Source organism: Musca vetustissima, unplaced genomic scaffold (assembly GCF_032173495.1).
Source record: "Musca vetustissima isolate MV318-11 ecotype Yass unplaced genomic scaffold, APGP_CSIRO_Mvet_v1 utg7710, whole genome shotgun sequence".
NCBI lineage: Eukaryota > Metazoa > Arthropoda > Insecta > Diptera > Muscidae > Musca > Musca vetustissima.
In genome coordinates this window covers 19639-35833 of record NW_026881710.1, presented here as the reverse complement: position 1 = coordinate 35833, position 16195 = coordinate 19639, and the positions used below count along the sequence as shown (strand labels likewise).

Genomic DNA, 16195 nt, shown 5'->3' with positions numbered 1-16195 from the left:
TGTGGCGCCTGGACTAAGTACGTATTGCTCTCTTATACCCCAAAAATATGTTTCTAGAGAATAATTTATACTAACAGATGTTTCTTTTCTCCGAAAATAATTTTAAGCTCATAAAATAAAAAAACTGTACAAATATTTTGTTGCAAATAACAATCTGTCGTTTGAGAAAAACACTAAGCCTTTGGGGTACTATTTTCTGCGTCATAAACACTACAAACATATTAATAAAGACCCAAGCGCTCGGAGATAATTAAAACAAATATTATTTAATATTGAAAATAATAAACGAAAAAGTTTGTAACATAATATTGAAATTTCGAATCAAGGTGTTGTGATATAAATACCTCTACGCGATATTTCGAACATCAGTACATGCTAGTTTATCTAACGGGAAAACTTAATAGAATCATGAAGTCAGTTGTAGCTTCTTTACTTTTGGCCACTTTAATTGGCTTGAGTGTAGCCACGGATTATTGCAATAAAGATTTATGTTCGTATGGAACGCACATTGCCTGTGGCCACAATGGAGTAAGTTTGAACCTGAATAACCATTTGTTGTATTTATATTTTAATTCTCCTCCTGAAAATTGCAGCAATTCGACAGTACCTGTCCCAGTGATGCTGCCCTAGTCAACATTGATCAGACCTTACAAAATCGCATTGTGACGGCCTTCAACGAGAAACGTAACTTCATTGCCGGTGGTGGTGATCCTCAACATTATCCCGCCTGTCGTATGGCCACAATGGAATGGGATGCAGAATTGGCTAAATTGGCTGAGTTGAATGTTAAACAATGTCGCATGAATCATGATGATTGTCACAATACCCTAAGCTTCCCGGTGTCAGGACAAAATCTTGCCTGGATGACATACTTCGATACACCTAATATTCAACGATTCATTGATGGATCCATTCAAATGTGGTACAATGAATTGAAGGATAGCAGTATGAAATACATTCGTAGCTATCAGCGACACGAACAGAATGCGTGAGTATTATACCGATTTATAAAGGGGGAGCTGAGAATTAAAAACTTTGATATTTCTTTTTTTATAGGGTTATTGGCCACTTTACCGCCATGGTGGCCGATCGTAACTATCGCCTTGGCTGTGCTGCTGCCACCTACACCGAATCGGGTAAAGATTATTCTTCGTTCCTGTTTGCCTGCAACTTTGCCTTCACAAATGTTTTGAAACAACCCATCTATACTGACTGTGCCCAACCCGCCATGGATTGTCAAACTGGTGTCAATCCTAAATATCCTAATTTGTGTTCAACTTCGGAGAAGTATAAGGTCACATTCTTTTAATTGATGGCATTTTGAATAAATAAATAAATAATATTAGAAAATGATTTTAAGTATTTTTTCTACCTAATGAGAATCCTTAGTATAAAATTGGTTGAAAAACTTGACTCACCCTCCAAAGATTCGAAATTTCGGATAAATGGGAGCTATAATAAAAGTGAATTAATATTGAACATTTTTGGTAGAAAGAGAACTTGGGATACCCTCCACCATAGTTATACTGACAGATACATGCAATGAAAATATAGGGAACATACAAAAAAGTGGGCATATACCGATAATTCTACAAACCGATTTATGTAAACCATTATGTACATCAAATACACACTTCAGCAATTTTTAATGGGGATTTTTCCTAAAATCTGTAAGATCCAAAAAGTGGACTGATAATGATAACGCATGGTTGAGTATAAAATCCTCAAACTACTGTAATTTAGATTACAAAGTTATATGAGGCTATGCCTAAAGGGGGACCAATATTGATTACATAGTGTAGGAAATAGTGAATATTTGGGGATATCATTATATGAGGCCTATTCCTAATTAATGGCCGGTATATGCCAATTTTGAACCAAATATTTTAATTGTTTATCTCAATTCTTTCCTTCAGGAGGTATCACTATATTGAGGATATGCCTAAATGTCTGCAGATATATTTCATTATCATCATGTTTGAGTTTTTTTATCACAATATCTTTAGAAGGCGGAATGCTTACAACAGATGTCTAAATAGTCTTTGAAGGGTAAAAATTGACTATTCCCCGTAACGACTACCCAACCGCAACACACGGAACAAATCGGATAACTATTTTAATATAAAACCAGTAAGGAAAGTAGTAAAGTCGGACGGGGCCGACTATATGATACCCTTCACCACTATGAGTATATTAAACAGGGCTAATAACATGAAATTGGATGAAATAAAATATGTGATATTTATCTAAATGTGAATCGACTTAGATCTATCCATAAACATGTCATTCGTTTGTTACAATGGGACAAAAGTATGTAAATCGACTTCAAAAAAATATCAATAGGTCATCCGTTGGGCTATGTCTGTACTTCTAGAAAACGCAACTACGTAATTCTATGCTCAATTTTGTACGTTGTGCAAAATTTGATGCCAATCTGACTAACATGAGGAATTTGATGCCCAATTTACTTAAAATCGGGTGAAAATATATATGGAAGCTATATCCAAATATGGACCGATTTCAACGAAACTAATCACAGGTTAGGTTACACTAATTTCAGTAAGTTTTGTTCCTATCAGCCATATATTGGTCCCTTGGTGCGTCAATTTCTTAAAATCAATCTATAATATATGGAAGCTCTATCTAAATGTCAACCGATTTTCACAAAAACTTGGCACACATCATTCTGTACTAAATTCAGTACGCCAAATTTCGTGCAAATTGAAAGATATATGTGGACTTTGGTGCACCATTTACATGAAATCGGACGAAACTATATATGGGAGCTATATCTAAATCTGGACCGATTTTCACGAAACTTGCCAGACATCATTCTAGACCCAAATGAATAGGCTGTACCAAATTTCGTGCAAATCGAAAGATATATAGGGACTTTGGGGCACCATTTACATAAAATCGGACGAAACTATATATGGGAGCTATATCTAAATCAGGGCCGATTTTCTCGAAACTTGGCAGACATCACTGTAGGCTTAATTCAGTACGTTATGCAGAATTTCGTGCAAATCAAAAGATATATAGGGACTTTGGGGCACCATTTACATGAAATCGGACGAAACTATATATGGGAGCTATATCTAAATCTGGACCGATTTTCACGAAACTTGGCAGATATCATTCTAGGCCTAATTGATTAGCCTGTACTAAATTTCGTGCAAATCGAAAGATATATAGGGACCGTTTCCATTAAATCAGGCGAAAATATATATGGGAGCTATATCTAAATCTGAACCGATTTTTCCCAATTTCAGTAGGGTTCGTCCTTGGGCCAAACAAATGAACTGTGCCAATTTTCATCCATATCGGATCATGGGGGTTATATGGGGACTACCCCTAAAAAGCGCTGAATATTAATAATTTTTGGTAGGGAGATTTGTTACCATATACGACTACAAAATACCAAATTTCAGCGAATTCGGTTGAAAAACGCGCTCAAGAACCTCAAAATATCGAAAATTGGGGGTACCCTGATATGGGGGCTACCCGAAAAAATTGACCTATATTTATAATTTTTTGTGAAGAGATTTGCTACCCAATAAGAACTCAAATTACTGAATTCCAGCCAATTAGGTGGAAAAATCCGATCAAAACTTCCAAAAACTGGAAATTGGGAGGTAATCTTATATGGGGGCTACCAGAAAAGTGAAATATATATATAATTTTTAGTGGGGAAATTTGGTACCCAATAAGAACCCAATGTACCAAATTTCAGCGAATTCCGTTGAAAACCGCGCTCAAGAACCCTAAAATACCGAAAATTGGGGGGTACCCTTACCAATAAGAACTCAAAGTACCGAATTTCAACGAATTCGGTAGAAAAATGTGATCAAAGCCCCCAAAATATCACAAAATGGGGGTACCCTTATATGGGGTCTATCCGAAAAAATTGACCTATATTTATAATTTTTAGTAGGGAGATTTGCTACCCAATAAGAACTCAAAGTACCAAATTTCAGCGAATTCAGTTAAAAAGCGCGCTAAATAACCCCAAAATACCGAAAATTGGGGGGTACCCTTATATGGGGACTATCCGAAAAAGTGGATCTATATTTACAATTTTTAGTAGGGAGATTTGCTACCCAATAAGAACTCAAAATATTAAATTTCAGCGAATTCAGTTAAAAACGCGCTAAATAACCTCTAAATACCGAAAATTGGGGGCTACCCTTATATGGGAGCCATGCCTAAATGGACCGATTTTCTCCAATTTCAATAGGGTTCGTCCTTGGGCCAATTAAGTGACCTGTGCCAAATTTCATCCAAATCGGAACATAAATGCGTACAGGTTGTTAACAAAAATACATGGACGGACGGACAGACGCACGTACAGACGGCCGGCAGACGGACATGCATAAATCGACTCAGAAAGTGATTCTATGCATATTCTCAAAAGGAACCATGGGTCTATCTCGATTTGCCTGTTACAAACATATACACAAAGACATAATACCCTGTACCACAGTGAGGTGAAGGGTATAAAAACTGGGAGGACTTTCAATGAACCTCAAAATTAAGCGGTTGAAAATTTCAGAATGAGGACTCAAATTCCCTTATTATAGCCAATTGCGTTGAAAAACGTGTCCAAAAAAGGAAGTACCGCTATATGGGGTCTCCAGTAAAAAAATCGAGATGTTGGCAAAGGAATGACAGATTTCGGAATAGGTAATTCAAATAACTTCAAAATATATAGATTCATTATACAGAGGCTCTTCAAAAATGCATTTATATTGAAGAAGTTTCTTATTCGCCACTTGTTTGAAATACCAAATTACAGCCACTTTTATCGGGAAATGCGATTAAAACATTAAAATTATCGAAAATGGGGCGAGAACTTTATATGAAGACTAGCCATATCGGAAATTTCTGCAAAGATATTTTTTACTCTCTAAAAATCAGCAATGCCAAAATACAGCTGATTTGGTAAAAAATCCACTAAGACTTTTAAAATACTAAAAAGGTTTCGGGATATTTCGGCACATATATTTTCACCCTTCATGGATCAGGAATGACAAATTACTGTTGCTTTGCTGAGAAAATGAGGCTAAAACCTTCTAAATACCCCAGAAAGGGAGGGACATTTCTAAAAGCGATATGTCAAAACAAATACCTATATATAGGTCTGAATAGATATTTGTATATCAGCGTCTAAAACCCCAGAATTTAAAATTATAGTCAATTATGTTGCAAAATGAATGTCAATGTCAGAACGTGGACCGATATATCCCATTTGCAAGACCGAACATCCTATATGTTGTAGTAATGTAACCTTAAAAACTATTTTAAATAGATCGGGGATATGTTGGACCTACATTATTTGAAAATGTATTTCAACCTCCATGAACTCGATATTCCAAAAAACAGACATTTCTGTTAGAAAATACGGAAAATAGTTATCAAGCGAACGTTATACCTGAACCGATTTGTAAAATTTTAGAAGTCTATAAAGCGGTTGGAGCCTCCTTTAAATCAATAGGGAGCTTCACATTGAGAACCCAATAAAAAAATCGGAAGATAAATTTATATTGGAGCTATGTAGAAATATGTATATATTTTTGCGCAGGACTAATTTTTTATATATGAATGTAAAATATCTCTGAAAATTAAATAAGAAAATACCATCAGAGCCAACTTTTATATGAGAGTCATACCAAAAAAAATTACCCACCTTCAAAATATTTAAAACAGGGCGCGACGTTTTGTATGTTATTCTGTCCTCTGAACTTAATCTCTTATATTCCTGCCACCTCTATTGAAAACGTGGCTAGAACCTTAAAATCCCACGAAGTTAGACTAAATGAGAAAAAAAAAACATTATCATAGATATTCCTTCCGAGCCAAACGCTCTTCCTCCTCCTTCGTATATTGTAGTGGTACCTCCTCGGATCGGATTGCTCAAAGAATTGCCGGTTAAAATAACCCGCGCACCTCTTCCGGTCTGTCACAGTCACGTCGTCGTCCATGATGACAGGACGGCTGCCAGGATTCGAAAGTGACTTAACCGTTACCCACAATTTACTTCTTCTGTTGACAATTATGTATTACTTCAATCGGTCTTCAGGGGTCGTACGACGGAGCTCATCACGTTCATTGGTTAGTACCGTCGCCTCTGCTGGAAAATCTAGCTTATTTCGAAAAAAATCCACATTTCAAACGTAGGTTCAACCGAAATCCAAATTTGTTACCCAATGTCAGCATTCCAGCTCTATCGGTTCAACCTAATCCAAATTGTACCAAATTTAGTGTCAAGATTGCAGCTCTATCGGTTCATCTAAATCCAAATTTGGAACAATTTAGTACACATTTGTACGAATTTCCAAATTTATTTGATGGTCCAATCCTACAGTGACCCTAACTCCAATTTTCAGAATTCCAGCTCGATTTGTACCTCTAAATTTGTACCAAATATAGTACCATACAGAACTTTTCGTACACATGAGTACACACTTTGAAAACCATCTCTTTATATCGACCCTATTTCTCAACCCTAATTCGCATTTCAAGTTCAAGTTTTCACATGCTACGAAATTGTACGAAATTTAGTACATTTTAGTACTTTTCGGATACTTATAGATTAAATTTCCAAAAAATCCTTTTCTACGCCTATTCTACACTTCATCAGTGATCCTCATTTTAAATTTAAGAATTCTAGCTCTACCGGTTCGCACCGTTCCAAAAATCCAGCCTTATCTGACATAATTGGGCCAAGAGTGACCCTCACCTAAAATTTCAAGATTCTAGCTTCAGCCGTTTCGTCTGGGCGTTGATGAATCGTTAAGTTCTCTGTTCTGTTCTCTGAGCACTCAAACTATCAAATTAATGTCACCTATATTGAAAAGACGAACCTTAAAACCCCACGAAGTGATAATTGATTCAAACAACAAAATTAAAATTCAGTTTTTTTTATTTATAAAAATTTCCGCAAATTAGAAGAATGTAACCTTATACTTTTCCGAAGTTGAACACAAATTAGGATATTTAGGATTGACACCAGTTTGACAATCCATGGCAGGTTTGGCACAATCAGTGTAAATGGGTTGTTTCAGAACATTTGTGAAGGCAAAGTTGCAGGCAAACAGGAAAGAAGAATAGTCTTTACCCGACTCGGTGTAGGTGGCAGCAGCACAGCCAAGGCGATAGTTACGATCAGCCACCATGGCGGTAAAGTGGCCAATAACCCTATAACAACCGAAATATCAAATTGTTCAATTCTCAGACCCCCCAATATAAATCGGTATAATACTCACGCATTCTGTTCGTGTCGCTGATAGCTACGAATGTATTTCATGCTGCTATCCTTCAATTCATTGTACCACATTTGAATGGAACCATCAATGAATCGTTGAATATTAGGTGTATCGAAGTATGTCATCCAGGCAAGATTTTGTCCTGACACAGGGAAGCTTAGGGTATTATGACAATCATCATGATTCATGCGACATTGTTTAACATTCAACTCAGCCAATTTAGCTAATTCGTCGTCCCATTCCATTGTGGCCATACGACAGGCGGGATAATGTTGAGGATCACCACCACCAGCAATGAAGTTGCGTTTCTCGTTGAAGGCCGCCACAATACGATTTTGTAAGGTCTGATCTATGTTGACTAGGGCAGCATCACTGGGACAGGTTTTGTCGAATTGCTACAATTTTTGGGAGGTGAATTAAAATGGGGTGTAATACAAATTTATTTAAATTCCAACTTACTCCATTATGTCCACAGGCAACGTGTGTACCATACGAACATAAATCTTTATTGCAATAATCCGTGGCTACACTCAAGCCAATTAAGGTGGCCACCAAAAGAACTATTTTCATGGGATTCATGTTTCCTAGATTGCTAGCACTGTAGTACTGTTGAATGCAGCAATGCCCCATGTTATTTATATCAAGTCTTGAATTTGAAATTCCTATTTTGTCTCAAACTTTTATCATAATAATGAAATGCAACTGTTTTTCCGATTATTCGATAATATTTGTTTATTTATTTATTTTATTACGTGCGTTTGTATGTCATCACGCTAATAATAAGTTTTGCAATGTTTGTGAAGAAGTTTTTCTTTTGACAGATTTTCTATTTCGCGAACAAAATATTTACTCAGTTTATGTTTGGCATATTTAAAATAAAATTTGTTTTGAATATTATTTAGAAAAACATCTGTGTTAAGTTTAAGAAAAAATAACGTTTATAGATAGCATGGTCCGTGTTGCAGGGAGAATATAGAAGACAAATTAAAGATATATTCATACTTACCGATTTTATTTAATAACTAAGTGATTATTTATACTCTTTCGAATCGACTTAATGATCGAAGTTTTTGCAGTGAAAAGGAAAGCCAGAAGAAGATCCTTCGTATCCACCATTATGCGACGCGTTTCCCCGTTGGTTAAGCGGCTCATCAGGCATAATGGGCTATATGGCTTTACAAATGTCGTAAGTTGATAACTTGTATTTATTCCGCCCTGATGCGAAACTTGCATATGCGAATTAAATTCAAATTTGTCAAAGTTCGACATTTGTCTTCATTGTAGAAACAGTCCTTTTCAAAGCAAATTCTTGTTGTAGCGAGGGATAATTAATCCACACAACTACAATTGCTTCCATGGTATACACATGTTTTTGCGCAACCGTTTTGGAAGTGTTTTGATGGCTCAGAACGTTAAGTGGTCTGGCAACATTTGTGTTGCTCCGAGGACCAAAGTTCGGCTTGAATTAATTTTTGTTATTTAAATTTTGCCTTGTAAGGACAGTCATCATTTGAAAGTAATTACTAAGTGATTATTTATACTCTTTCGAGTCGAGCTTAATGATCGAAGTTTTTGCAATGAAAAGGAAAGCCAAGAGAAGAACCTGCGTATCCACCATTTATTCCGAAATAAATTAAAATGAGGTTGCCTTTGTATGGGAGTTACGAGGACAAATTTTGAAAATGTTCTTAGAGAGATTTTAAACCAAATATAATACTATTATATACAAGATTTTTGTTCATTCGGTTGAAAAACGTGTCCCAAATACAGAATAAGAAGAAGGTACCGTTTTTAGGAGCCTACCCAGAAACTTAAGTCAACATTGATAGTTTTTGGTGGAAAGATTTTCTGCCCAATAATAGTCGAAAATACTAAATAACATCCAATTTTTTCAGGCTATAACTTTTTAATATTCAAACCAGTAAGGAAAGTAGTAAAGTCAGACGGGCCGACTATATGATACCCTTCACCACTTCGGGTATATTCAACAGATGGAAGCCTAACAGACGTCGCATTTTTGAAGGACCATTAATATGAAATTAAACAGGTCTTTCTGCAATCTATAAATGTTGGTCAGATATAGAGTTGCTTCTTACACTAGGACAAAATTTTGTAAATTAATTTAAAGCAAAATATCTAAATGTAAACAGATTTCATCGACACTTGTCACATGTTAGGTTACACTTATTTTTTTATGTTTTGTGCATTCGGCCACATTTTGAGTTCTTTATTATATAAAAACATATAGGGACTTTGGTGCACCATTTATTAAAAATCGGACAAAAATATATATGAGAGCTATATCTAAATCTGAACCGATTTTCATAAAACTTAACGCACACCAATCTATACCTAAGTCATTACGCTGTGCCAAATTTCGTGCAAATCGAATGATATATAGGGACTTTGGTGCACCATTTGCAAAAAATCGGACGAGAATATATATGGGAGCTATATCTAAATCTGAAACGATTTCAATAGGGTTCGTCCTTGGGCCAAACAAGTGAGCTGTGCCAAATTTCATCCAATTCGGATCATAAATGGGAACTGTACTTTGTTTACAATTTAACATGGACAGACAGACGGACGGACATGCATAAATCGACTCAGAAAGTGATTCTATGCATATTCTCAAAAGGAACCATGTGTCTATCTCGTTTCGTGTGGACAAAGTGAGGACTGGGGTAAAGTGACTCAGGTAAACTGAGGTTCCAGATTTTTGTTTGTACGGAAAAAATACAGTGGGCGAACTGAGGCTCCGAAATGTTTCTATACGAAACCAATAAAAAATTTTCAAAGGTCGGACAGGGCCGACTATATGATACCCTTCACCACTTTGGGTACATACAAGAGATGCGCGCTATACAAAATATATCTCGACACAAAATCCAGTACACCTTATTCTAGGTTCCATTTGGTACGTTGTGCACTTCGTTCGTCCAAAACGGACAAACTGTAGTTATTTGGTACAAACTCTAGTTATTTGAAATCGGATGACAAAATATATGTGGGAGCAAAATATATTGGGAGACTTCAATCCAATACGCTATGCAACATTTAATGTAAATTTAACGCACATATGCTTTTCCATTTGTAAGTGGCAGCTATATCTGCATCTAAACCGATTTTAACAACAAAATAACGTGCATATAGAACAGGATCTACTATGCACCATTTACATAAAATAGGACTAAAGTATATACGTGAGCTATATTAAAATCTAAACCTATTTCCACAAAACTTTACAGATGTAAACATCAAAACAAAATTTTGTCTCAATCGGACGTACATTGACAGTGTAGTGCTTCATTTACATAAAATCAGGTGCTATAACTAAATCTGAACCGATTCCAACAAAACTTCGCATACATCAATCGGACAAATATTGGCAGTATGGTGCTTCATTAAAATCCATATCGATATAAAAATACTTCATATTGTTGAACTGATGCCGGTTATATTTCGATGCGAAAAAATATCTCAGATGGTGAATTGAAGCCAGATATTTTTATACCCTCCACCATAGTATGGAGGGTATATTAATTTTGTTTTTTTCCGTTTGTAACTCATCGAAATAATCATTTCCAACCCTATAAAGTATATATATTCTTGATCAGCATTACATTCTATGACGATCTAAGCATGTCCGTCTGTAGTAATCACTATAGCCTATAAACGAATTGAGATGGATCGCCAAGATTTTGCATAGAGTCGACTTTTGTCTGCAGACAGATCAAGTTCGGAAATGGGCTATATCGGTCACCGTTTAGACATAGCTCCCATATAAGGATACCCCCACAATTTTCGGGGTTTTGGGGTTCATAAGGTTGTTTTTCAACTGAATTCGCTGAAATTTGGGACATTGTGTTCTTATTGGGTAGCAAATTTCCCCACTAAAAATTATAAATACAGGTCCGCTTTTTCTGGTAGTCCATATATAAAAGTAAATTTCAATATTTTGGGGGTTTTGAGCGTATTTTTCGACTGAGTTGACTGTAATTTAGTACTTTTAATTCTTATTGGTCAGCGAATCTCTCCACTAAAAATTATAAATATATGTCCATTTTTTCAGGTAGCCCCTATATAAGGGGGTTATTGAACGCGTTTTCCAACCGAATTCACTGTAATTTGGTATTTTGTAGTCGTATATGGTAAAAAATCTCCTTATCAAAAATTATTAATATTTGCCCCTTTTAGGCGTAGTCCCCATATAACCACTATTTTATATATAAATACGATTGGGGTACTTTAAAAAATGTTTATGGGATAGTCACAGGACAAGAATCATTAATCAATGTTCGTTACTTCGAAACAAAACAGCAATCAACCGTGTTGGTCTTCGAAGGAGAAAAACAAAATTCAACGAAAGTTGTTCGTGGAACACTTCAAAGCCAAATGTCGCCTGTTTTTTCGCCAAAACGTTCATGTGGTGACTTTCCTCCTTTAACAACATAGGATGGTTAATTCCGAGTGATATATCGCAATTGCTTTGTCTGGAGTCTTCGGGGAAATTCAAATTCGAAAAAACGAATTTCTAAGAAGACTAATTATTGTACACCATGCCAATACGAGCTTTCACACATCAGTGAATTTCTTACCGACCAAAACCTGTAATTTATGTGTCATCCGCCATATAGCCCTGATTTGACAACTATGACTTGTAATTATTCGGCTCATCAAGAAATATGTAAAAACGCTATTAATTTCTATACCACCGGACTTTTCCTAAAATCGGTCGGGGCTTTATATGGGGACTATGATATTGTATAGCATTGTATTGTACAACATACCGAAAATTATGCGGGATCTTTATATGGGCGCTATGCTAAAACATGGACCTATACCGGAAATGCTTTTCAAATATATTATACATCCTCCATGAACCCTGACACAAACTTACATCGTCTTCGCCTAAAACCTTTAAAAAATATTGAAAATTCCGGATCCTTAAAACGCTTCTCCCCCTCCCTCACGAAATGTCACATTATAGCCACTTCAAAGGGTTTTATACCAAAACGTGTCCCTATATCGAACATTTTCTGCAGAGATGTTTATAACTTTCCAAAATTCCTGAATTCCAAATTACAGCCACTTTGGTCGAAGAATACGGTTCACATTTTAAAAATACCGAAAATAAGAAGAGACCTGCAAGAACCGTTGGTTTTGAAATGTAGCTAAAATCTTAAAAAAAAACCGAAAAATGTTCAAATCATGGTCATAATAATCCAGAATTACAGCCACTTCAATTGAAAAATCGCTCTTCAAAAATCCCGGAATGTTAATTCTCAGTCCTTTGGTTGGAAAATCCAACTAAACCTTAAAAATACCGAAAATGAGGCGAAGCCTTTATAAGTCGACTATATAAAAACCAGTGAGCGGAGCAATAAAGTCGGACGGGGCCGACCATATGATACCCTACACAACTTCCATGAAAATCAAACTTTCGGTGCTACCTATAATTATTTGCTCAGATTCCCTTCACCGTGGGTTGTGTTGTGATGTTCGGCTTTCAATGGTGTCCTATAAATCGACTCGAAAAAATACAAAAATAAGTTTTCAGCCCACTTCATCCCAAAATTATTATCTGATCATCATCTAAAATTGTAGGCGCTAAATATTGACCGATCTTTATCAAAACATGCATGCTTATTCTCTGGCCCGATCCCCTTCTCCATGCAAAAATTCGCGGTGATTGGGCCATAATTGCGGCCTCTGAAGCGACCAGAAAAACCGACAAAAATAAAGTTTTTGGTCATTTCATCCCCTAAATATTAACCGATCTTTTCCAAAAACAATAGGGGTCTTCATTGGCCAGAACCCACCCCGATCCCCTTCTCCATGCAAAAATTCGCGGTGTATAATTTATGGTGACCGGTTAATATTCCGAGGTATTGCAAACGGAAAGAAGGGTCTATAGCAAAATGATGACCGATAAACCACATTTTCAATACCAAATATTCTAGGAGTGGCAGTAAAATTCAAAGATCTTTTTAAAATCGAATGAAATTACGATTCGGCTAAATCAAATAATCGATTTATGCCATGTTAACTTACCTTTTATATTTCCACTACAGTCCTTTCCGTTAACCCGACATTCCCATAAATAATCCCACTTTTTTACAAAAACCCAAAGAAAACTTACCAGTATTTATTCTTTGTATTATTTGCGCAATAAAGAATCTATTACAATTGCCTCTATCGTGTAGATTTCCACACAACCCATGAGGTACTACACACTGTGCGTTGCCATTTATTTTTACATGGTTTGGCATCCCAACAGAGGCCTACAAAACCATTGAATCGCCACTTTTCCAATACCGGCGGGCAGCCACGATAGGCTATGGCCAAACCTTGAACCTTGAAGACAGTTTCATTGATCAGGGTGCACACGACTAATATACACCTCCAGTTGAACCTCAGTACTGAGGATCATAATAATACTTACTTCTCTTCCCGATTTGGGTTCTTCGGGGGCTGGCGGTATATTTACCACCTCCGAAGGATTTTGCCCAATGGGCTGTAAAGGAATGTCCGATTCAGGATTTGTCATATCACTGATTTTGTAAAACCGTACGAAAAATCACTCGCGAAATTTAAATCAAAGATGTTTGTTCACGTGAACAAAGACCCTAACTGAATTCTGTGATGCGCTGCTAGTGACGAAGAAAACTATGGTTGCTGTGCAATGTGCGTTTATCGCCCTCGTGGAATGTGTTGTAATGAGTGTTAATTTGTTTGGGCAGAGAGGGGGGAAAGTGATTTGTGCGTGGTATTTTATAATGCGAAACTTCCTTTTTTAATTTATTTCATTTTTGTTGAGGGGGATTTGCTATCATTTTTTTGCAAATTCTATTGACACAATGCTGAATGTGATCGTATGGGGAAGTGAGTACATATATACCGGCATAAATAAATAAATAAATATTGCGATTTTTAGTTAATAATGCAGTTGTTTAAAAAATTCAGATGCATATCTATTTCACCCTCTGATTGAGAAGCTGTTGAAGTTCCTCTGCTCCATGTAAAAAATGCATTAAAATGCCGGAAATGAGCGATTACAATTTAAAACCAGTAAGGAAAGTAGTAAAGTCGGACTGGGCCGACTATATGGTACCCTTCACCACTTTGGGTATATTCAACATATGTATCCGAAAAGACGTCGCCTTTTTGAAGGAATTTTGACATGAAATTGAACGAACTTAAATATGTGATTTTTATGACTTTCTGGAACCCATGCTAAATTTTATTTGATTTGGGCAAGTTTAGAGTCGTTTGCGCACAGTGGGACAGATTTATGTAAATATTCAATACGCTATGCCAAAATTCGTGCAAATCGAATGATTTTCAGACACTTTGGTGCACCATTTACCTAAAATCGGACGAAACTATGTATGGAAGCTATATCTAAATCTGAACCTATGTTCACGAAACTTAGCACGCATCATTCTAGACTTAATTTAGTACGCTATACCAAAATTCATGCCAATCAAAAGATTAGCAGGGACTTTGGTGCACCATATACCTAAAATCGGGCGAAACTATATATGGAACCTATACCTTAATCTGAATTGATTTTCAGGAAACATAGCACACGTCATTTTAGACTTAATTCAATACGCTACGCCAAAATTCGTGCAAATCAAATAATTTTCAGGGACTTTGGTGCCCCATATACCTTAAATCGGCCATAACTATATAGGGGAGCTATATCGAAATCTGAACCGATTTTCACGAAACTTGGCACACGTCATTCTAGACTCAATTCAGTATCCTATGCCAAATTTCGTGCATATCGCAAGATATATAGGGACTTTGAAGCCCCATTAACCTTAAAACGGACGAAACTATATATAGGAGCTATATCTAAATCTGAACCGATTTTCTAGAAACTTGGTACACATCATTCTACACCTAATTCAGTACTCTATGCAAAATTTCTTGTAAATCGAAAGATATATAGGGACTTTGGTGCCCCGTTTACCTTAAATCGGACGAAAATATATATGGGAGCAATATATAAATCTGACCCGATTTTCTCGAAACTTGGTACACAGCCATATTATTGGTCCTTGGTGCATCATTCACATAAAATCGGACGAAAATATATATGGGAGCTATATGCAAAAACCGAAACCGATTTCAATAAAAAAGAATATGCATATGACACATGTTAGATTACACTAACATCAGTACGTTGTGCAAAATTTCGTGCGAATCGGCCTAGCATTTTGTCTTTGGTGCACTATTTATTTAAAATCGGACGAAACTATTAATGGGAGCTATATCTATAATGGGAGCTATATCTAAATCTAAACCGATACAAAAAAAAACTTGACACACGTTAGCCTATATAAACAACATTGCACTATTTACTTAAAATCGGACGAAAATATATAGTGCAACTTCGGGTAATGTGGACCGCCATTTTCTTTTTTTGATATTGTGGGGGTACTAACGGCAAGAACTAAAAGCAAATTGTTTTCACGACATAGTAGATTTGTCGTCTAAATATATTCCAGGTCAAATATTATATATATTTGACTATAAAAATGTTATTGCATTATATTTAAAAAAACTCAAAGCTGCGAATAAAAATAACTTGTCAGGTAATGTGGACCAGTAAGTTAAATCGTAGGTTGTGTAACAATGAATGCAAAAATGAAATGCAAAAATTAAAATGTCAGACCACTTAACGTTCTGAGCGGTTGACGGTTGCGCAAAATATGGAAGAATAATTTGTAGGTGTGTGGATTAATTATCCATCGCTACAACAAAAAACTGCCTTGAAAAGGACTGTTCCTAGAATGAAGACAAATGTCGAACTTTGACAAAATTTGAATTTAATTCGCATATGCAAGTTTCGCATCAGGGCGGAATAAATACAAGTTATTAACGTACGACCTTTGTAAAGCCACATAGCCCAATATGCT

General features: G+C 36.1%; 2 protein-coding genes across 2 annotated transcripts; one reads left to right on the top strand and one right to left on the bottom strand.

The window, feature by feature from the left end:
* The first annotated feature begins 408 nt into the window (after nucleotides 1–408).
* LOC133327686 (antigen 5 like allergen Cul n 1-like) lies at nucleotides 409–1309 on the top strand. Its single transcript, XM_061536246.1, has 3 exons — nucleotides 409–528; nucleotides 594–988; nucleotides 1057–1309. The coding sequence occupies exons 1-3, from the start codon at nucleotides 409–411 to the stop codon at nucleotides 1307–1309; spliced, it is 768 nt and encodes a 255-aa protein (XP_061392230.1).
* Nucleotides 1310–6915: 5606 nt separating this feature from the next.
* Nucleotides 6916–7895, bottom strand: LOC133327685 (antigen 5 like allergen Cul n 1-like). The gene is made up of 3 exons (XM_061536244.1): nucleotides 7725–7895; nucleotides 7266–7660; nucleotides 6916–7197 (listed from the first exon to the last, which is right to left on the bottom strand). The coding sequence occupies exons 1-3, from the start codon at nucleotides 7893–7895 to the stop codon at nucleotides 6945–6947; spliced, it is 819 nt and encodes a 272-aa protein (XP_061392228.1). The 3' UTR covers nucleotides 6916–6944.
* Nucleotides 7896–16195: the final 8300 nt, after the last annotated feature.